Raw genomic sequence first — 24,404 nt, 5'->3', positions numbered from 1 at the left:
TTTGAGTTTTATTGTTTATTTTCCACATACATGTTATTGTAATTATAGGCAGTTGTTTTTTAGGCAATATAAAGGAAATATGTAATATTCTTTAGGGGCTTGAGCAGTGGCTTCTCTGGGTTTAAAATGATAGGAAGTAGGTGACAACATTGAATCTGGGAATTATGTGTCTCAAAGCTACATTTAAAGCACAGTAAGAATCAAAGTTTAACAAGGTACCTTGGTAACAATATATCCCAGAGAAATCAATCTACTATATAAGAGTACTGAATTTGAGACTGATTAAGATTAAGATGCATTTATTAGTCCCAAACACATGCACAGACATGCAAAGGCACACTCATGCAGGTAGGGAAATTTAACCTCTGCTTTTGTCCCATCTGGTGCAGGACACACAGAGCAGTGAGCGACCATGTACGGCGCTCGGGGACTAGACAGGGTAGGGAGACTCTTGGATTTTTGGACAGATCAATCCAGGTTCGTCTTTTGTTGTCTCTCCGTGGAGTCGAACCAGAGACGAACCATAGTCCAAGTTTCTGCCACTAGACCACCGCCTCTCCCTGATACTATGATTATTATTATATATATATTATTATTTTATTATTATAAGTGACTGGAAGATTACACTGCATTAGATAACAAATAAGTGTTTATTTGTAGATTGCTGTGGTCATTATTTATTATTTACCAGTATGCTAAAACACTGTTTACCCCTGAAACTTGAGAAGTTTTCTGTGGACCCAGACCCTTCACCCCCCCCCCCCCCCCCCACCCCCCCAAAACGGGCCAAATGTGACACAACAACACAAACACTGATGTGTGTATGTATGTGTATCTCTCGCTGAGCGGTGCTGCAGCATCATCATTGTCCCGCATCACGTGACCTGTGCCAGTCCGCGCGATGTGTGTGTGTGCAGCAGGGACAGCTCACTCACACGTTCAGAGGAGGAGGAGAGAGGAGACACACACAAACATAACTCCAGAGGGGAACCAGAGAGAAAAGAAGAGGTTGACTTGTTGAATCCTCCATCATGGCGCTGAGGGACGAGCTGCTGAAGTCGATCTGGCACGCGTTCACTGCTCTGGACGTGGACCAGAGCGGGAAAGTCTCCAAATCTCAGCTGAAGGTAAAAACCACACTCGACAATAGTTTCCCATCTTACTGTGAAAGACTGCGGTGAGCGCACACGCCTCCTCTCCCCGCCACTAACACGATTAACCTGTTAGCACAGAGGTTGAACCCGGACTGCGGCTGCTCACCTGCTGATCGCCTCCCGCTGATCGCTTATTAGAAACTTCAGCAACTTCCGCGAGAGAACCCACCACAATACAACCACAAACCAATGCCTGTGTCGAATCAAAAGGTGTTGAATGCAGTGGTTATATTGGTTTAGAGGTCACTGTGGTGCCACTGGGACTGACACCAGTATCGGTCTGTGACACCCAGAAGGAATGAGCAGGTGTTGAAAAGTGATGCTAGTACAGCTAAAGGGCTTACATAAGATTGGGGGTCATTACTCTAGTGCCCAAATGGAAGGTCCTCTGTGTTAACTTTCCCTCAGAGCTAATCTAAGCAGTATTATTCTAAAATGATATTAAACCTCCGTGTCGTGGAGTGTTTTCTGCCTGTAAACATCTTGATACGTATTCATGTCCGATGTTTCATGGTTAAATGTATTGTTCATTGGAGGAGAGCTGGCTCAGTCAGTGGAAAAATCCAGATGAAAGCGCAGCTCAGCGAATCAAAACTTCGAAACATCGAAACTTTTTTAAGTTTCCTGAAGATAACTCGACATGTATACAACTTTGTGACATGCCCACATATCTCCAGGTCTGTTAACGCTGCAGTGTGCCAGCCAGACATTGTTCCCAAGCTGGAAATATAAACAATAAAGGTCAGGGTTTCAGGTCAGCAGTGTCTGAATCTCAAGAGAAGGGCTTTCAGTCGCCGCAGTGGACCAGAATGCAATGCAGCTTGTTGTTGAAAGAGGAGAATCCCCGTCTTTTTTCTGACCCAACACCCTCTTTCCAAAGCATCCTCTATGTGTACATGTTTGATCACCATCTGAATGCAGCAGGGTGGCCAAAGATGTTCTGTGAAACAAAGGAAATCAACAGGTTAAGCAAAAAAGATACATTTGTCAATAGCTGTTCTTGTTTCAAAAGTTACTCCTGACATGGGTTGGTCGTCACAGAATGAAGCAAGCGGTCGATCCTGGAGTCGGATTCTCACAAATACAATGTACATGTCAAAGTCGAAGCTACGAGCCAAGAGGAGCAATACACACAGTTCATGAAAGCTGTGTAATAATTGGAGGAGAAATATCTAGTCGTACAACAGCAAATTAATTGGTAACTATGGTTACTGTTTGAGGCGACAGGGCCTAAACCTCTGGTTCCAGTTTATTAAACGGGAATATTGCAGATTTGATTTGTCTCGTACGATGAAGCAGTGCACCTGCAACATGGAATAACATACAGAATAAAAACATAAATCTAAATCATATTTAACTCTTGCTTTGGCTATCTGGCAAATTGGACTCTTTCTTATTTGTGTTTTCTTGGTGTCTCTGAATGTTTTATGTTCTGTACTCAACTATATTGTAGATTAGGTCTCTACCTCATAGAGAATAGAGGTTGATTGAATGAATGAAAAAAGTCAATTGAATATCTTTTGAATTAGACTAGAGACTAAACCAGACACCTAAAGACGTCATGTTGGACCTTGGGAAATTAAAATTTTGTTCTGAGAAAAAACGCAAATGTCCTCATGTTAGAGCTTCTCAAATAGGAGGAGTTGCTTATTTTCTCTGTTTTTATATTGTGAACTAAATATTTTGAGGGCCTGAGCACTAACAGTATGAGGACCCTGTTGGGGGATTACTTAGATTATTGGGTTTTGTATTCTTAGTCGTACTGATCGATCTATTAGAAGATGTCACATTGTTCTCAAGGACCCTGTGATGGACATTTCCTGTTTTATTTTATAGACCATTGACCTAATAAATGAACAACTTCTAATAAACACGAAGTTCGAACCTAAGTCTTTTCCCATCATTCCAGGTGCTGTCCCACAACTTGTGCACAGTGATGAGGATCCCACACGACCCCGTGGCCCTTGAGGAGCATTTTAAAGACGATGACGAGGGTCCCGTCTCCACCCAGGGCTACATGCCCTACCTGAACAAGTTCATCCTTGATAAGGTCAGTCAACAACAATGATTGTCACTGGAGAACCACTTGGTTTGTGGCACATGCAACTCAAATGTTTGTATTTAAAGTAAGCCAGTAAAAGTAGAGTATAATATAATTATACCTGTTTTGTGTTGATGCAAGACATTATATTCAACCTTATTTGGTTGATACATAAAGTCAGCAAAAAAGGATCTGAAACAGCTAAAGTTCATTAAAGTGCATAATGGTTCAGGGTTAACATTTAGAAACCCCAGCTGCTCTCACTACGGCTTGTCACAGGTTTTATTGCAGTGTGCTATAAGATACACTTCATCTCGTTGTATGGGAAATGAGACATACTCAGGAGAACTTCAACAGACTTGACAGCAGACCTGAAAAAGGACGTGGCACGAAGTTCAAGGGTTTGATTTCCAGTTGGGCCCTTTTTTTTTAATTTCCATTCAGATTTATCTGAAACAACATCCTCTGACTGTCTCGCTGCCAAATCCAGATAAGGCAGCTTGTTGTTGTTTTAATCCTCAGAGTGGACCTCAGTAGTTTGTGCCATCTCAGTATGGATTGTGGCTAGTATGTGATCGTTGTGTTATTGTTTCTTTCATTCAGTTAAGAGGACATTTTTTATATCTTTTTTAACAATGCAGCCAATTCAGAATATTTTGTTAGACTGTGAAAATCCATTGACACATAGCATTTATATGTTGTGCTGTGTCACAGTGTTATTTCTGGCTTTGTAATGAGCTCAAACCGCAACACAGCACCAGTCATTGAACACTCAGTCGATTCATTCAGCTGTCTGTCTATCCCTCCGTCTGTCCCTCCCTCCGCCCGTCCCTCAGTGATGATGTTATAACGGCTCACAGCATGAATGAAACGCTGGTGATTGTTGTTCTAGGCATCATGACAAGAGAAAAGGCCTCTCTGTTTGTGATGTCATAAGAAGCCTTGAACTCTCGCTGGTTGTCTGGTATCCTTGCAGGATGATGACATGATGATGGTCTATGGGTGTTGCCATGGTGAAAGGTTTGGCATTCTGTTGTGTCATAAAAACTCTCCTAAAGGTCAAAGAACCTTTGACCTCAAATAACCTTTGACCTTCGGTTGGACCAGCGTGTCTGCCCAGGTCATTACAAGTCTCAATGTGGATTCCCTCTCCTCAGCACAAAGGCCTTTTAGGTATGAAACAGTCTGGAATATCTTCTCTTGCTTTGTTCGTTCATCAGTCCGAAGAAATCAGCCCAATCTTCACAATTTGTTGCTAACATTTCTCACTTGTTTCGCTTGAATGCTACAAATGATTTTCTGATGATGGAATAATCGGTGTCTGACTAACTTTGGCAGCTCTAAAAATAAGTCATCATCATATCTTGTGTTTTTCCTTCATGCTGTTGGTGTTTGGTGGTCTTAAATTAGACTCGCTGAGACCTGAAGAAATGCAGCATACTTATTTTCTGAACTCCTCTGATAAATTGATTATTGTTTAATGTTTTTATGGTCTTCTGTAGTCATAGTTGAAGGCTGCTTGGATTATTCCACGGGGTAATTAAAAACACCTTTACAGTGCTTATTAGATAGTTATGATGAGATTTTAAATATATTGATTTAATTCATATTCAAGTCTTGCAACATAGATCTAAACCTTAAAATGATGGATAAATGATGTGCTAGTGTCCTTATGAAAACATAAACATATTTGATTCATGATTTTTTTTTTTAAAGAAACAAAAACCAAGTTTCATGTGGCCTCTGTTACACTGAAGGGATTGTAGCACATCTGTCAAGGTTAAGGCCGGAGCTGGTGCCACTGTTGTTGCTGAATTTTTTTTCCCTCAGAGATCTTAACAGTCTATTGTGTAACTTTGCCCCGTGGGATCTTGTCACAGCCACTGCGGGCCGCTGCTTTTCGTGAGGGTTGTGATGACGGTTCAGCTAAAATTATCTGTGTGTCAATTTGTGTTAAATCTTTTTTCTGTTAAAACGGAAGGACTCAGAAAAGGAACGAATAACTTTAGACTGTTTTGACAACATGAAAACATGTTTATCTGCCCCAGCTCTCTATGGTAATTAGAGAAATATTCACATCCATAACATGTTTTTCATCTGTATCCTTGATCAAATGTAATAACTCAACCCATTTGACTAATATTCACATGAGAGTACAAAAAATACAGTCATGTGAATGGGATCTAAAGGTGACTGGACAGTGTGAGTTTGTTATGTTTGGTTTGTATTTGGTTTGAAAAGCAAACGTCTCTGGGAAACAGGAACTCTTTTCTTCTAGTAAAGGAGCCACTGGAGTTAGCTTCAGGAAAGCAGACGTGACGTCATGAGCAGATGTTAATACCCCCCCACCCATCCACTGAAGTGGTGGTGACCTCTCAGTAGAGAGCAAGGGCGTCGGTTGGTACATTCAACTGCTCTCACTCCTGAGGAAACTCCACCCTCTCCCACACACTAGGAGACTGTGTACATGTATGCATGTTTGTGTGAGTTGTTGTGTATGCGCATGTTTGCGTTGTCATCAGAGACCTGAAAAGCAGGACAACAACAACCTATTTTACACACTGATAAAGTTGATGGTCAAGAAAAATGTAAACATGGAAATACCTTTTAAGTTATGTGTATGTTAATAACTCATCTTGAATGTCATCAAATCGGAAAAAAAGCAGGAAAACATGTCCTGGCGTTTACCTGGTAATTTGATTCACCCGCAAAGTGACTCAAAAACAGATCACAGAGACACAAAATGATTGCTTAAAGACCTTACAACCATAGAGACAACAACAAGTACACACAAAACAGCTCCAGAAAATACTAAGACAGCTGAAAGGGACACAACATGATCACAAAGACGAGTACAAAGCTATTCAAAAATAGCCCAAAGACACATGAAACGACTGCACATGCACAGAACCCAAACTAATGAGACAAACAAATTCATACTACAAAATGATGCAAAACAGCTGATAAGAGTAACACACATTTCATAGTTGATAGAGGATAAATAATCACAAAGAGAGAGACAATTATCTTTACAAGACATTTTCTGGTGGTCTTTCCTCTTTGTAGAGAGGAAGAGGAACTTGTACATGTCCGTGTCCAGGGTTGTTTTGCCTTATCATTAGTCTACGTGTGTGTCATCCTCGTCTTCTCTGCCCCAGTCAGTAACAATGCAGAAGTAACTAAAGTGCAGAATTGCAAACCCCTGAAATTTCTTCTTAGCAAAGTACAAAAACAATGACAACTGTGTCATTGTGGTGAAACCTGAAACTGAAACGCCAAAGACAGAAGAGACAGAGGTGACATTGAAGCTCAGAACTCAGCACTTTGTGGTTCGTTGGAGTGAAACATTCCTCAGAAACAAGTGTCCCTCTTAACCCTGAACTATCCCGAGTGTGTCTGTGTGTCTGAGTGTCGTGTTGGGCTGTAATTATTCCTCCTGTCCACACTGACTGTAACAGAAATCCTCTCTAATGCTATAACCATTGAAAGTCCTGATTCAGTGCAAAAAAATTATTAAAGCTAATCTGAGGCTTCAGGAGGCTTTATGACTTTTTAATCACATTCTGTTTGTCGTGATGTTTTCATGGACGTGTATCCATGCTGAGCTGCTGTGGTGCGACATATGGGAGGACATTTCACGTTGATAACACATAAATTGTAAGATAACAACATGTTGTGACAGACACACAATTCTTAAAACAGCTTAAGATACACTGAAGGATTTTTACACAGAACTGGTGGATTGTAAGATGACTAATACACTGATACTTGTTCAATTAAATAACCTCCCAGCTAACACCTGCAGTCTGTCTGAACATTTTGTTCTCTGGAGCCTTAAAAACTTCTCAGTTCCTCTTGACTTAAATATGTCATCTTCTAACATCCACTCAATACTGGTCCTGTCCCTTCAGGTAAATATTTAATTTGCAGCAACCCCCCTGATCAAATAGCAGGAAGTCTTGTTGAACTGGTAACGAGCTGTGTAATTGTCCCTGCTTCACTCCTGTGGACTTTCTGTGAGAGCTTCAAATGCTGCTGCTCATTAAGCCGGAGTTTGGCTCCTGAATCCTAATGGACATGTGGCGGTGGAGCTGAGGGCAGGCAGCACTGACAAGGCTCTTATTGTTGAAGTGTAGAGGCCGAGAGAGTGATGGACGGAGCGAGAGGAGGAATAGAAAAAGATGGAGGCCGAGAGTCACCGAGCCATGAGGACAAAGACTAGCACGATGAGCATGACACAAAGAGTTGCTCTCCCATAACAAACTGTGCTTTCACAGCATCATGCTGTTCCCCTCGTCTGTGTGCTGACTCACTCAGGACCCCAAGTCTGAAACAGGCGGCCGGATGATGCACACGAGTCACCACCTGAACACAACAAGTTTTTCAGTCAGATGTTTGTGCCCTGACTTGGAAATATGATAACTTGAAATTCATAATAGGAGAAACGCTATCTTGCTGGTTGTAGAGATGGCTATAGAAATAGTCCAGTAAGTTTTTACCCTTGTTCTCTAATGTTACAGGTTGATGGAAAAAATTTACAATATCATCATTACACACAAATAGACATATGGAAAGTGTAAACAACCTTAGTACAACATGAAAAGAGTACTTCTCAACTGATTTGCTTGACCCTAACCCAGTTTATTGGTCCAACAGCTTTCCTATAAATCGTATCTCCATTGAGGTTATAATGTTTTTTGTGGTTGAAATAGATTAATAGAGGTTTAATGTCTAAGTCTATCAGTTGGGGGGGGGGCGATATTTGTGCTGCAGTTATACTGTGTTGTATTTACTTAGAGATGTTTCTCTCTTAGCATGTGAGCTCTGAGGAAAGTGAGGACTATCAGGAACATACTGAGCCTGTGGATGCACAGAGGTATATTATGTTGGAGGAAATGATTGGTGTTTCCATTAGAAAAAGCTGTAGCATGTTCTCTTAAATACAAACTTTTCACATTGAGTTTGAAGGGGAGGGAGCTATGGAGATTCTGGGTGGAGCATCACTTTAACATCCAGCCCAGGTTTCCACAAAGGCACTTGCCCTAAATTAGCACAATAGACAGTTACATCAGATCCTGTGCTGCCTTAGAATAGTCCACGCCACTTCACTGCAGTCATTCACGAGGACTGAATGTCTGACTCAGCACATCAAATGAACATAATGAAACGGCCATGAAAGAAATTAGGATCACATTCACAGAACAAGATTGAGATGCATCAGAGTACCAAGTTTTTTGGAGATTTCTGATTTTTTTCAAGTGGTAAAGCTCTGAGCTGTTTTTTCATGTGATGTCACAGCTCAAGTTGTGTGATATCAACACAACAATCAATTTATCAACATCAGCAATTTATTTGACTCAAGATCCACTTATTGGAGTTTTTTGTTACCTTCAACCTAAAGGTTTCATCACCAGAAGGGATTTTAATGGAAGATCAGAAGCTGTTATAAACCAAATGAAAATGAACCTTTCAATTATTACTCCCACTAGGGATGATGGTGATATTATGGAGAGCATCAGTACCACTAGCTTGAGGATCTCAGTGGAATCTCTTCAGCATTACTTTCATCTCCCTTTTTATAAGAATAAATCGTGCTCCTCTGGTTTACTTTCTATGTTGTAAAACAAGGTGGTTTCCATTACACCTGAAGTTACTTGAGTCACTGTAACTTGGTTTTGTCCATTCATCGTACACACAACCCTACAGCACATGTAAATCATGGAATTATAATAATCATAAGTTAAGGCAAACTGTTTATTGTGTAAAAAGCACATGGCTCAGACATTGAGGTCTGAACTGGAGAAACAATACACCAGGAAAGAACAAATGTCAACGCAACTGTGTATATCATTTTCTTCTGAAACACATCCATAAAGTTCTCGTCCCACATTGGCTCTAGTTACAACATGACAACATGTTGTTCCGTCAGAATTTTTTCTAATGGCTTACAACTAATCTATAAAATCTATTCACCATACCTTCCTGTTATTTTGACTAGTAAAGCTAATATAAGTTTATATAGAGTTGATAATATCAGGAGTGTCACAGTCACAGTTAACATGTGAGTGATGTTTGTGGACAGGTTCATGTTGTTGCTGCTGTAACTGTTGATATCTTTATTGTGTTCTTTTCTGTGTGGAGATTGTGAAACCAGGTTTTGCTTCGCAAGCTGCCCTCACCACATTTCTCACAAAGTCTATGCAAATAGTGGTTTTTGAAAAGAAAAACTTCAGTCCATGTTTTTCAAGTTGTTTTTCGGGGTTAGCTGGTGACTTTTTTTTTTTTTTTTTTTTTTTAAGTGAAAGCTGCCAAGAGTCTCCATGGCGACACTACTGTTCACCAGCTCGAGGAAAAGACTTCCACTCCACCGCACCAGTTATACCTTTTCAAGAGCTTTCCTCTTATTTGCTCTGGAATCTGATCCTTAGAGGGTTTTTTTTTTTTTAACAGACCCCTTTTCTCACTTTTTTGGCAGTTTTCTGTTGGGTTTGTGTTTTCCCTGTGGGAATGAAAAATACTAAGGGAATGTAGTACAAATAAGGGAAACCTTTAATCACATGGCGGTTGTGGCTGAGGGTTAGAGTGGTCGTCCTCCAACCTGAAGGTCGGCAGTTCGATCCCCAGTCTGACCCATCTGCATGCCGAAGTGTCCTTGGGCAAGATGCTGAACCCTGAATGGCCCCCCCATAGAATAACTAAGTGCTGCGAATAGATGCACTGTATGAATGTGTGAATGTGTGAAAGTAAAACTGTACTGTAAAGCACTTTGAGTGGTCATCAAGACTAGAAAAGCGCTATATAAATACAAAGCCATTTACCATTTACATCAGATCTTGTTGAATGGATTATTCAAGTGGAAAATCTTAAAATATGGATGTTCCATCCTGGAGGAGCTGGACTACCTGTGAAACCTGATCAGGCTCAGCCTCATTCTACCAGTAGTAACAAGGACACCAGCAGTACACAAAACTAGAGAAGAATCAGTCAGGAAGGATGAGGAGGACATTGTATAATTTGTTAATAACAAAATGATGTAACAACGGTCAATGGAAATCAAAATATTCAACCCATTGAGGGCTGAATTAAAAAACACAGCATAAATCTATGGAAAAAACTGAAATAATAGATTGATCCAACTTGGGTAAATTTCCTCACAGAAACTCTTCATGTGACTCAGTAGTGTTTATGCCCCCTATGTGCCTTTATGCACTCCTGACAATGTCTGGTCATGTTCCTGATGAGTCGGCCGATGGTCTCCTGGGGAATCTCCTCCTAGACCCGCATCAGTGAGCTCTTGGAGAGTCTGTGGAGATACTTGGCGGTGTCTTATGCACCAATACATAACGTTGCATAGCTGCTCAATTGGATTAAGGTTAGAGGAACGTGAGGGCCGGTAAATGACATCAATGCCTTCGTCATCCAGGAACTGCCTCATCACTCTGGCCACTGCATTGTCCTGTACCAGGAGGAACCCAGGGCCCACTGCAACAGCAGTCGGGGGACCATTGGCTATGAAATGGAGCTCTGTGAATGCCTTCTAGAATATACCTCCTGTCTCCCAGCACACAACAAACCTTCTTGCCTCCACACATATGGATGTTCCATCCTGGGGGAGCTGGACTACCTGTGCAACCTGATCAGGCTCAGCCTCATTCTACCAGTAGTGACAAGGACACCAGCAGAACACAAAACTAGAGAAGAATCAGTCAGGAAGGATGAGAGAGTAATTGTCTGTGGTTACCACATGTAAAACCGTTTCCCTCTTTGGGCGGTTGTCTTGCTTCTGCCTCCATTGAACCTGTTGACATTTTCATTTGGATCGAAGCAGGTGAAATTGAGTCACAATCACTTGTGCTTCCTAAATGGACAGATTGATATCCCGAAGTTCATCTGTTATAGTGTGTCATAGTGTTCCCTTCATTTTTCGGGCAGAGTTTTAATCCGTTATCTCTCCTTCTGCTGCAGGTGACTGATAACTTTGACCGTCAGGACTTCAACAAAATGTGCTGGACTCTGTGCTCCAGGAAAAACCTGCAACAGAGTCAGCTGCTCATCTCCAACGACGACGCCTTCAAGATGTGGTGCATCTTCAACTTCCTGTCTGAGGACAGATATCCGCTGATCATCGTCACCGAGGAGGTGAGTGTTCATCACGCCCCAAAATTGAATTCTGTGAAAAATTCGAAAGGCCACAGGGACTTCTTCAGATTTGTGGTTTTGCCTGAACAACAGATCAAATCCCCAAATCTATTAAATACAGGTAAGACAAGAGAGGGAAACTAAATCTCAAAGCGGTCAAAGTTTTTGACTTTTAGATTTAACAATGACCTAAAAAATCGAATCATAAATAAACGATAACATTTTCTGCTGATTAACTAATTGTTTCAAGTCTAACTCAGTAACCCATTTAAGGTTCTGTCGTAGCAAGTGAAGAGATTTAAGAGAGAAGATAAAGTTCCGAAAGAGTGAAATTAAAAAAGAAAATCAAGTTATTTAAAACACTTCTCATCTGTATCCGTCTCCTCGATCTCCTTGTGGGGAAAATACTTTTTTTAACCAAATGGTTCCTTGCTTGTCTAAATGGGGGAAGTTGTGATGTCAATCGAGTCACGCTAACCAGTATTAGACCGATAACTTCCCACTTCTCTCGTTGCTCATTTAAATGAAAATATCACACAGGCCAGACATGAGTTCAGAGTTGGAGTCGAGTTGTACTCGTGTATATGTCTTTTTTCAATGCTTCAGTTGAGAGCAGAAAAGGAAGTTTCCAGCTTCCTGTTCTATTACAAAAGCTGGAAGATTTATTGTTGGGTACTACAAACATCAGAGCTGAATCACTGGAAGATTGTTTGCAGAAGCCAGTTGTGCTGCAATAAGCCCTTGTCCAGATGAATTGTGGGAAACATACAGGACAGGCATCTTTGAATATAAACAGCTGTATCGTTTCAAAGACAAATCTGAACGATCATATATTTTTTTTTATGTCAAATAAAATGTGACGATTATGTATGCTAATATTTCAAGGTCCTGTATTTGTCTCCCCGCCCAGATCGAATACTTCCTGCGTAAGCTGACGGAGGCGATGGGGGGCAGCTGGGTGGAGGAGCGGTTCGAGGACTACAAGCTGCAGCTGGACTCGAGGCAGCAGTGTCTGAACGCCTGGGAGCTCATCAGCCTGGTGGGTTCGGGTCACTTCAGCAAAGCCATGGACCGGCAGACGCTCTCCATGGGCATCAGCGACGTCTACCAGGAGCTCATCCTGGATGTGCTCAAGCAGGTGAGCAGCGGCCCTGCACAGGCTGAGCTCCGATCACTCAGTCTGTATACAGGACGAACGAGGCTTTGATTTCACACAGGAGTGGATTTGTTTGTAGAATTGTTGTATTACACTTCACCTGTTTGTTCATAACCATGACCACACACACAGAAGTTAGTTTGGACTCATCCCGCTCTTCTGCTCCTGTCCAGCATCATACAGAGCATCCAGCCATTGAATTACCAGTAGATGACGATGTAAATGACCCCTGTTTCTCTTTGAAGGGCTTTATGTTGAAGAAAGGTCACAAGAGGAAGAACTGGACGGAGCGCTGGTTCATGCTGAAGCCAAACTCCATGTCTTACTACGTTGGCGAGGACCTGGCTGATAAGAAAGGAAACATCTTATTGGATGGAAACTGCAGTGTGGAGGCAAGAGGCTTCGGATTCTCATGGGATTTATTCTTGATCTTGTGCATTTTAAAAGCACAGCTGAAAGCCCTGTGGAAAGAATCTATACTCTTCATGTTTGCACACATTAGTGAAATTGTCTTATATATTATTTGTCCATTCAGCCTTTACCAGACAAAGAGGGAAAGAAGTGCCTCTTCATCATCAGGTCGTCACTAAAAAGCTTTGAGATCAATGCGTCGGACAAGAAGAAGAGACAGGAGTGGATGCATGGTGAGCAGAGATGAGACTTATTCCAAAACTAAAAAACACAGAATTTTTTTTTTTATAACTCATCTGATAATAACTGTAACTCTGCTGACTTCATTATTTCTCAGTCACTCCACACTGCTGAAATAGAGTTTTTTTGGGAAAGATGCATTTCTCTGAAGGTGACAAGTTGAGAATATTTAATTGACGTCACTAGAAAACTGACATATAAATTGATAATAAAACAGGATAAAATATCTAATTAAACTAATACAAACATAGTTTATCAATATACATTTTTGTATAACTTGAGTTATTGATGAATCATAAAATGTCAGAAAAAAGCCCAAAACAACATATTGACTCATTCAAATTATGTTTATGTCTTAGCCCGAAGACATAAAGCCCGAAACCCAAAGATTCTAATTATTATTATAGAAAACTGGTGAATCCAGCAAAGTAGCAAAGAAGCTGCCACCAGAAAAAGAAAAATAAATCTCTGAAATGATTATTTTCCTCTCAGCCATTCAGACCTGTGTGAGTCTGCTGCGTCAGGGCCGAAAGGCGCCGCATTGCGAGGCTCGGCTGAAGCGGCGCGAGCTGCGAGTTAAGCAGCAGGCAGAGCAGGAGGACCTGGAGCTGAGGATGAGGGAGCTGCAGACGGCCAATGAGGCCAAACAGCTGGAGCTGGAGAACATGAGGAAGGTGAGGAGAACACCTCAGACACGTGTGCACGTCTGATCCCCTTTTCAGTATCCAGAATGCAACGTAGTTTAGTGGGTTTCAGTATTTCTTTGGCACAAGGAGGGCAGGACGAATTAATGGGTCAAATTGAACTAATGCGTTTTTTTGTTGTTGTTGTTAGTTAGCAGGATTACACAAAAACTATTTGAAGGATTTACAAGAAACTTAGGGGACGACTGTTTGTGGTATAGGTCAGGAAAGGTCCAAGATCTTCTTTCTCTCTAACGCTGCAAGGGTTAAGTGTTATTTTCCTTAATTTCTCAGAGAATAATTCATGGAACTTGATTTAAAAAAAAAAGTCTTGTTGTACATTGTTAGTTAGTTCTGTTTCCACTAACTCTTCTATCTGCTGATTTAAGTTGCAGTTCGTTTCCTCCTTGAACCGAATAAGTAAAAGACTGGAGAGGTTCTTGTTAGTAAAAACATGTCAAACATCCACAAGTACATTCATGTGCAACTTAATACTGCAGTTCTACCATTAAGCATTTTGTGAAGCCAGTAATGTTTTTTGACACTTGTCATAAAGGTGATGGTTATCTTTAAGTTCAGTGTTTGTGGTGGGGTTGTACTGACTTGCTTTACACACTTGTTCCCTGCTCATGTCTATAAACGTGACTAAAATTAAACTCTGTTAACCAGGCAGACGTTATGGCAGAGCTGTTGAACTGCATGGTTAGTTGGGGCTACTAAAACCACTTTCCTATTTCTAAGAACATGTTTAAAAGACAGTAAAGAGATAAAAATTTAAATTTGTGCTCAGCAAAGAAGAAGGAAGTCATTCACTGGAATAAGTAAGTAAAAAAAAAACTCTGTGATTTCCCCGGAGGAGAATTTTAAACCTCTAGTGCAAAGCAGTTCATCTGATAATGAGCCACATTAAGATAAGTTCTTGACATTCAACAAAGTGACAAGTTGGTGATTTACCCTCAGTAACAAGAGAACCAGCTTCATAGGACTGAGAACTCAGAGTTAAACTTCACGTTTCCTCCATAATCACAAATGGTGGTCAAGTTGTGTTAAAAAAGGAACCCTTCCATTCATATGAATAACCACCGTGGGTTAACACTGCAGAGTTTCCAGAGGAGACAACTTCAGAAATAAAATGGGAACATTTGAAACACCATACTGGAGCAGCAGCGTCGGGCAGCAAGTTTCCCCTTTAGTCATTCAAATATGTTAAACACAAGTTCCTTAGATGACACCAACTGTTGCAGGTGTGAGTCCTGGTGTCATATGTTTTCTAATACCGTAGTTCCTGGTGAACTCGTTCTTTCAGAAGAAGGAAATACTACAGATAACAATTCTCATCAGAGGTGTCGTCAGCGCAGTGTCAGTGCAGCTGACGTCCTCACAAGTGCAGCTGAACCACATTCCTCAGACGTAAGGTCAAACCGCAAAGTGGCCCAGGCTGAGTCTGTCATGTTGGATCATTTTATCAATGACACCGTGAATGTATTTTGGGTGTATGATTCAGACACACACTGCTGCAGGTCATCTAAACACGTATAGAGATCAGCTCCACCCGCAGCCTCATGAATAGTCTGTCACCACGTGCAGACGGAGGAATGTGGATTGAATTGAGGGGGGGGAGAAGTTTCCATCAGACATGTTTTTCCCGTAAATCTCACAAAACCTGAGTCACCCTGCCGCCAGTTCACACTGATCAGTCATGATGTGGATTTACCCGATGACGAATAGCTGCTTCCTGTTAACACTGTAAAGGGTTAAACAGGAAGTACCAATTTCACAGACAGCAGAGAACTGATGTCGTCTGAGTCGACTGTAGAATCGGATTCAGTTTTATTGGCAAGTAGGTTTACACGTTCATGGAATTTGCTGTTGTGTGTTTGTGCAATTATAAATATAGAAAATAGGAAACAAAACTTAAATAGAATTTGCATGATCGTATCAATTCACATTATCCTTCAACTCAACTAATAACACGAACTTCCGCAATTTGGTTCCCAGGTTGCTAGCACATACAGGACATGTTGCAGCATTATGACAAACTAGTTCCCATCAGAGTTGTGTACAGTACAGAATAGTGTGTGTCTGTTTGGGACGACTCAGCACAACAATCTGCCATTGAGGTGCAAGTCTCAGACTCACAGAGTGCCTCAATGCACAATGCACACACATGCATGGTTACAGAAAGTGATTGGACTCTCTGTCACACACAAACACTAATATACAATAGTGACCCCGCCTCTCGCACTACATACTGCTGTAGTGCAGTCAACACTCAGTTCACAGCTGGATGACACAAGTTAATGTCAGGTTACTGCTTTACTCACTTATATTTTATTATTATTATTATTATTAGTAGTAGTAGTAGTAGTAGTAGTAGTAATAGTAGTAGTAGTAGTAGTAGTAGTAGTATACCTGCTACAACACAGGGAGGGTTCGATGTGCTGCTTAATCAGCATATATGCTCAGTTTATGCTCAATCTACGATAGTTATATAAGGTTTTTCACCTGAAAGCCTCCAGAGACTGAATGTCTGCATGTGATCTTTATACTTACACATTGTGTCGTTACTTTTAATTATTTCTGTTATTCACAGAGACATTCAGCAACAAATGAGGAAAAGCACATGGACAAAAGGGGAAATTCACAAAACATGAATGGAAACAGTTGATGTTCATGTGATCTCCATGAGAGAGTAGAGCTCACAGAGAAAAAGAATGTACCTGTAACGGCCAAAGTAGAAACACTTTAAAAGTGTTTTTTATCTGCTGAGAATATCTGACGTTTTTATCTGCTGAGAATATCTGACCTTTTTTTGACTGACCTGTTTTTCTGGTGGCCAGGCTCTGGACGAAGGAGCGGCTCAAGCAGCAGAAGAAGAACGAAGGCGGCTTCAGACCCAAACTGAACTCCAGGACCGCTACAGGATGGACCTGGAGAGAGAAAAGTTGGTACGTGGTCACTCGCCTTCTTCCACTGAGTCATTACCTAAAGGACACAGGTTTTTATGTACAAGTATCAGGGTCAGTGAAATGACGAGAGAAAAACTTGTAAGAAATTCAATTATTGCAATTATTGGCCTTAGAAGATCTTAAAATTGTTGATTAAAATGTGTCTTATCATCACAGGCAGGTTTGCATTTGTGTACACTGTGTGTATATGACACACACAACCTACATAGGGTGAAAATGAAAGGGTAAGATGAGGAAGGAGGCAACTGATTTATTACTTTAGGGATCACTTGTTAAATAAAAGTGATCCCCAGGAGTTATTTATATATTTAATAATAATAATAACACAAGAAATGCTGCTCAAAGTATTTTACATCAGTTTAGAGTTCAAAATAAAAACATGTTTATAAAAATATATAAAAATGTTATTAATGTTTTTGTTGGGAACATCTTATAGACTTGCTGAACATGATCTCAGTGTTCCAGTCAGGACATAGTTAACTAGGGCCAGCTATGTGACTCAGTCCTCGCCCATTCAGAGCCTGGTATGTAAGGAGGAGAACAAAAAAGTCAATCATGTGTCTAACAGGCAAACGTTATTTTTGTGTGAGGCCTGTACAGAGTGCATACAGTAATCCAGTCGGCTAGAAATTAAGGCATGAATCAGCGTTTCAGCATCTGTGTGATTTATAAATGGCCGAACTTTTGTTATGTTTCTAAGGTGGACATATGACGGTTAATGTGGGTTTTAAAACTCAGATCTGAGTCTAAAATAACACAGAGACTTGTCACCCACGATTTAAATCAAGGAGTTAGCTGACCCAGATTATTTTCCAGGATTTCTCTTTTTGCTTGTTGAGTGGACTTTGTTTTTGTAGGAAAAGGCCAGCTCTTCACATTGTGATGGAGAGAGCTGCAGGTGGGCGGGGCTAGTGTGAAGGACAACAGGGTGTTATTGAAATTTTCAACCATTTCATTTGTATGGTTCAGTTGATCTTATATATCACAGAACTTCAGCCTGCTCATCAAGGAGTCTCTGGTCAACCATAATTTCTCTTTTGTTCTTTGCAATGGTTACAGTGACATCATCAAATACATTCCAGTCTCTATTGGTTATTGGAGTTTACATATATTTATTTATTATTATTATTATTTATATTTATTGAATGAATTCCAGGGTTAATTACTGCTCTGTTGTTTGGTTCAACAGGTACGGCAGCAGATGGAGGAGCAGGTGGCCCAGAAGTCCACTGAGCTGGAGCAGTACCTGCAGCGGGTCAAAGAGCTGGAGGACATGTACAGTCAACTGGAGGACGCTCTGGAGGACGAGAGACGGGCTAGACAGGACGAGGAGGCCGTCCGTAGGCTACAGACACGGTCAGTCATCGAGGAGTAAAGGTTGCTGTGATGGAAATTCATCTTGAGATTTGAAATAGTCAAATTCTCAGACCAGAGTTGCCTTTGAGTCTTTTTAATAGTAAGCTCTGCAGAGGTTACACAACAAGCACGGTTGCTCAAAATGGAACTGGCAGCAATTTCACAAAAGCCAGAACTAATACAAAGAGGCACTTCATAAAATGTAATATGAAAAAAAGGCTTGAAATCATCCCCTGTGTCTATCTGCTGCGTCCGTCCGCTGTAGTAAACTCCCTGTTTGTCAAGGTCACAGCAGTGAGACACCTGGTCAGTTGAATTTTCCCTTACACTACGCCAAAAGTCTTTGCAAATATATGAGGCAGCTATAGAAAAAGTTTTATTTCTAGAAAAGAAGTCAGGGTTATAACGTGAGACCAACAGAAAAACAGCAGTAGTAAATGAATGCCCTTTTAACGTAATTTCAGTTTAAACCCTCAAATATAAAACATTTCGTTGGAATAAAAAAATCCTGGATCCTTCAAATTATAACAAATGGACACCAGCAACAGTTTTCTTACCTGTACCGTTCACCTGGATTCAACACAATAACACTGAACTCCTGAACTCTGTCAGTTCACGAACAAACACACATTTAGGGGAAGAGGTTAATGTCACATTTTGCAGCACTTAATCATTTGATCTGTTTTCCTCCTATGATGGTTTATTATTTCAATTTTATATTTACAGTAAACTGTCTGTGACAGGGTTTAAGCATAAGGCCGCCTCCAAACTGTCAGCTCCTCTCTTTAAGTAAACATGCACACACAACTTCTACTTCCCTCTCTCCGCCATGTTTCCTCCCTTGTCCTTCCTTCCTCTTTGCTGACATTTACTTTCCACCTCACGTTTGACAAAGCAGTAAAGAACATGTCAGCAGCCTTGTATCGACCAGTGTTCACAATAAACAGTCCTTTATCTTCATGTAGGCCGGTTGTAGATGCTTCGTTTAAACTAACTCTGTGCTAAAAGCAAATTGCAGATTTACCTTTATCCTCATACTCCTGAGATTAAAGCTAGAGGCAGGGTACATGGATGTTTCCCCCGGTTTATCTTTTTTTCCCCCTTTCATTTATTTTACCAGGAAACCCTATATATAAATAGAAGTGTTGACAAGTGTCTTATCAGAGGTGCCTCTGTCAAGATGTCCAGTTAACTGACTCAATAACAGACGCTGTGGTTAGACAGGCACTTGAAACACCTCACAGAGACTGAGAGGAGACGTTGCGCAGTGTAAAGTCGTTAATGTCGTAATATAACTGCGCCGACTTTAGCACCACTGGTGTGTTGTCTTTTGAGGATGACCGGAGCTCTAAATTCGTGGCTGCATTTAAAAAAAAAAAAAGGGTTTTATAACAAATATAAAAGGGTAATCTGAATTTAACCATAGTCAATAGTTGCATTAGCACCACCTGCTGACACATTATCCAATTTCAACATCCTATAACTATAAATAGTTGAACAATTTTATTTAATGGACAAAGGAAATATGTCTGACACACATTTAGTGACATTTAGTACTCACCTTGGTATTGCTATTTTAAATGTGTCTATACCTGTTAAAGTTTGTTACATAAAGGTAATGTGTCCTCGTTCTACATGATTATACCCCTCAGTGTTTTAGGAGATATTTGTGGAAATGAGAAGCACACCTCTTGTAAATGGCCCATATTAAAAGTTTCTGAGTTCCCCCCTCATCCATGTTAATGTCTGTGTGGAGCAGGTTACTGGAGGAAGAGGCCACAAAGAGGGTAGAGCTGGAGCAGATCCATCTGCGGCAGCAGCGGGCCATCTCGGAGACGGAGGCTGAGAAACAGGAGCTGCAGAGGGAACGTCAGGCTAAAGAGAGCGCCCTGCAGGCTGCCATGACACAACTGGACCTCCTGGAGCAGGAAAGGCAGGGTGCCCTGGAGCAGTACCAGGTCAGCTAAGAGACTAACTGTGTCCCAAATCAAATCACTGTAAATAAGATCTCAAGCCGTTTTTTAATAAGTAGCTGCGGAGTGTCTTTGGAGAATTGGGTCCAGACTTTTTGATCAGCTTTCCTTTCACTCATGCACAACACAGTGGAAGATTCTCTGCTCAGACACATTCACACTGTCAACAAATCCTCCGCAGTATGAGGTGAACTGTGGTGCTGAGGCAGGAAGTTTTAATTCCACTTGGGAGATGATGTGTTTTTGTTTAAATCACAAACTTTCTTGAAATCTTCGTCGGTGTCTTCTATGTGTGTGACGCCGCCTTGTCATCCTGAGATATTTCGTGTCTTTATGTTCATATTTTTGCAATTGTCGCGTGTTAAAGTATCATCCACTAAGGTATAATATGTGGTTGCAAGTATTGCTATAACTGTAAAGCCTTATTTAACAGTGACAACAGGTATAAAGAAAACCCCTATTACTGATGTATTGATATGATAATCATGACCTTATTTTTTTATCAGTAAGTCTGTCTACGTTTATTAGAATATAGTCTTTTAGAGTTAGGTTCTCACTTCGTTGGCCACATGGTGTCATTATTATTTAGACGTTCTAGACAATCAAAACAATGTTCCCAATGTACAGTTCTTAAATTTTACAACTACATGTATTTTTTAGCTTGGTACTAACTGCAGTGTTGTGACTATGGTTCTGTGTGTGAGACAGACGGTGATAAAGAAACTGGAGGATGCAGCAAACAACACAAAGACCTGGAAGCACAAGGTGGCTGAACATGAGGGCTTGTTACGGCTCATTCAACCAGGTAACAAACACACACTTTCTGCTTGTATTACTATCTTTGTTAGGATCGAAGGGATAGACCATTCTCTTAATGGCTATTATGATGGGTCAAGAAGTGTGGATGAAACTAAACACTCCAGGATGTAACCTGGTTCTTCTATTCGATAGAATAGTTGTGTTACATACATAACAATAGCTCTGAAATAGCTTCGCTACCAAGCTCAGCCGTCCTACAAAATCTGAATGAACTTTACCTGTAAAACCTTTAAATCCTTAATATGTAGTGTAACATATATTTAAATGACCAAGGATTACTGATGGGAGCACACAGCAGGGGATCCCCCACTGGATTCACAGCGAGCGGGGGGGGGGGGGGGTGATGACGCTTCTGACGCCGCAAAAATGAAACAAAGGAAACTAATATCTCAGAGAACCTCCCTCTGTGTTGTGCATGTGTGAAAGGCAAACTGCAGGTCACGGCAGCTAGGGTTTCAATTGGCTGGAGGTTTTAATTTAGAGAATGTTGTTTACTACAAAGTAACATGATGACTTTAATATACAGACCTGTTTGTCCTTTTGGTAAGAATTTTAAATCGCTGCAGTATTTTCTCAGGTAAAGTTTAGGCTTACAGTTATGTTTTGTCATAAAGCTTGAATCACATTACATTAAGTTAATGTAACATGTAATAAATAAATACAACTTTAAGTAAAGTCTCTTTCCAGCTGAGATGACGTTATTTTGCGTCCTCTGTCCCTCAACTCCCTTCAGACATTTGCAATCTCTTTGGGTTTCGTCCCTTAGACTACGGCTAATATTATTTTAAAGTTCTTACTTTTTCCTCTGACCACAAGTGATTTGAACTAGTCTCAGGCCTTGGGTGATAATTACATTAATCACCTAACCACCAAGTAAGTTTGAAAGTTCACCTACACCTGCCAACCTATCGGTGTCATATACAAAATGTTCTAGTCCACCTTGAAGGATATATATTTGCCTTGGATCAATCATCTCCTGTTCTGCCCTCTTCTCCAGGTTCCAAGGGACAGAGGCTGATCACTAACTGGGGCCCAGCAGCCTTTTCTGACGCAGAGCTCCACCTGAGGGAGAAGAAGTGGCAGGACATGAAGAACCAGACAACACAGGCTCAGTAGAGGCTGAACCTTAAACCTGTTCACAACTCAGAGGAGATGATTGGAGAGACTGCTGGGATATACAGTATATGCTGTCTCTGATCAAATATATCCAAGTGGTAACTGGATTTTCACTAAGATTGACAACCAATATTGTGAGAAACATTTCAAGTCAAGGAGGCATTAAGTCTGTGATTTTATCCCTTTTATGAATTTTGCCCTTTAAACGAGTCGCTGTCACTATAGAATGCCAGATTAATGAAGCAGTCCTTATAAATACAGGATTAAATCGATTTATAAAGGTGAGTTAAGTATGGTATTTAATACTGATGTTTAACCCAAATTTAGAAAGCACATATACAAAGAGGACATAACTAAAAAGTGCCTTGAACCTCTTACTATTTCAAACATTTAGCATTTAATCTTTTGAAGGACCAAAAGCCAGAGGCTACCAGTCTATTAATACCTCATTGAGTGTCCATGCAAGTACATTTATTATTTTGCTCTACCTAATCCGGACTCTCTGTTTAAACTCTATGAAATGCACTACATTTGGTCCATCACAAATAGTTTGAAGAAGTGTTAGGTATCAGGTTGTTGTTAAGTTAATCATCTTGGGCCAGTTGTTCAATAGATTGTGTCCGGATAGAAGTAATCAAATCAAATGATCAAATCCTGAAAACGGGTTGATCAAAAGGAAAAAGGGGATTCTGAAATCAGATTAGATAACATTTTTATGTGGGATTGGGATACATTTGATCCTAAAAAGGTGGATTATTCTGATATAAGAAACAACATCTAATGAAATTATCAAGTTATACAGCATTTGCATCATGTAGCGTGGATACCTATTTATTTACATTTTGCATTTGAATTGTTTGATCATTACAATCATTAAGTAGATGAAAAAGAAATTAGGCTCCATATCAACCCTGTCATTTGAGTAAAATTAAGAAATACTTTTTGAATACAGAAAAGAATTCCCCAAATAACTTTTTACTTTTTAATCTACTACTCCTTTATCACAGGTCTCACAGGTTTTTTTCACTGTTTTCTGTTGGACATTTAACATTTTTATAATATAACGTGTACAAATCATCTACAAATTACTTTTGCCTATTTGTTTATTTTCGTTGTTGTTCAGATGAGGGTTCTGATGGTTTAAAAGAAAGTTAAAATGTAAGGGTTTGTTTTGTATTGTTTTGCCACTTCCGGTCTTTTTAAATAAAAACGTTCACCAAAGTGACTCCACACTGGCTATTCAATATGTGGTTCTTCAGATAGCTAGTAGCATATGTTGGGATGTGTTGTCCTATTTAGATTGATGCTTATCCAGATTTGGTTAGCGTAAGAAGTATCTATCTGGATAAGAAAGATCCATTCCAATGTCGCTTTGAACAACAACCATAAAAGTCAAATAGATTACGTAATCCGATGTAGAAAATCCAGATCACTTTTATCCAGATCAAATCTTTTTAACAAATGGCCCTTGGGTCAACTCCATCTTCCTTTTTGTGAAATCTTTGAGAATGTATGAGCTACTGATGCTGCAACCAACCACGTTCTATCTCGTGACAGTTCTCTTCTCTACGACCATATCAGATGGAACATAAGGTTTCTGTATATCAGGGATTCTCACGAAAATCTAGGAATTTTAAAGAAGCATAAACAAAGTAATTTTATTTTGAAACCCATGAAGCAAGGTCTTTAGTAATCTGGACCATTAATCTATGTTAACACAATGTACAATTTGTATTCACATTTCCACCAAAAAGCCTAGAAGAACAAATTATTTTTTGTGTTATTGAAAATGAATTATTAACTGGCCAGTACAGAGTTACAAGAAATAACCTTAACTTGATAAAGTGTAACATTAAAATAAAATAAAAAGATAATTTCATGACTTTATTGTGGTTACCACCCGTTCAGTTAATAATATTGGATAATTTGCTCAAGGGCTTTAATGCTTGAGGCTACATCCATACTACTACATTGTAGTATGGATGTAGTCTGAGTGAGAGAGTATGTTTAGCAATAAATGTTAAATAATGTAATAACAGCTACACATGACGAGGCCTATTTTAAGACTTTTCTGACAGCTGACCTTTCTCTTTGCTTTCTCCTGTACCCGACCAGGAGTTCTGGGTCACTGTGCACTTTCTCTCAAAGCTTTTTCAACAAAGTAAATCCTGTTAATAATTCAATCAATTCAATGGTAGACCTGTGGATGGCGCTTTTACAGGATCATGACAAATGTTGTGGAGGATGAGAGGCATCGACGTGTTTTTCTGTGAAATAAATGGAAATGGAAAAGAACATAACATAAAATCTACATCATATTTTATCATTTTACAGGACTGGATGATCA

General features: G+C 40.2%; 1 protein-coding gene across 1 annotated transcript; it reads left to right on the top strand.

Annotated features, from left to right (window-relative positions):
• The first annotated feature begins 877 nt into the window (after nt 1–877).
• swap70b (switching B cell complex subunit SWAP70b) lies at nt 878–23,287 on the top strand. Its single transcript, XM_053427280.1, has 12 exons — nt 878–1,127; nt 3,064–3,204; nt 11,161–11,334; nt 12,245–12,472; nt 12,736–12,882; nt 13,026–13,134; nt 13,634–13,815; nt 16,665–16,772; nt 17,983–18,149; nt 19,909–20,107; nt 20,831–20,927; nt 21,939–23,287. The coding sequence occupies exons 1-12, from the start codon at nt 1,032–1,034 to the stop codon at nt 22,055–22,057; spliced, it is 1,767 nt and encodes a 588-aa protein (XP_053283255.1). The 5' UTR covers nt 878–1,031; the 3' UTR covers nt 22,058–23,287.
• The last annotated feature ends 1,117 nt before the right edge of the window (nt 23,288–24,404 follow it).

This window comes from Pleuronectes platessa, chromosome 7, assembly GCF_947347685.1.
Source record: "Pleuronectes platessa chromosome 7, fPlePla1.1, whole genome shotgun sequence".
NCBI lineage: Eukaryota > Metazoa > Chordata > Actinopteri > Pleuronectiformes > Pleuronectidae > Pleuronectes > Pleuronectes platessa.
Note: the sequence above shows the minus strand (reverse complement) of the source record. Positions and strands in the feature narration are given on the sequence as shown.

What these genes read in the sequence shown, in the direction of transcription:
- swap70b (XM_053427280.1), top strand. Translation starts at nt 1,032, where the DNA reads ATGGCGCTGAGGGACGAGCTGCTGAAGTCGATCTGGCACGCGTTCACT. An exon ending in TCTCCAAATCTCAGCTGAAG is followed by an intron (nt 1,128 to 3,063) that starts GTAAAAACCACA and finishes CCATCATTCCAG; the next exon opens with GTGCTGTCCCACAACTTGTG. An exon ending in ATGGAAACTGCAGTGTGGAG is followed by an intron (nt 12,883 to 13,025) that starts GCAAGAGGCTTC and finishes TTGTCCATTCAG; the next exon opens with CCTTTACCAGACAAAGAGGG.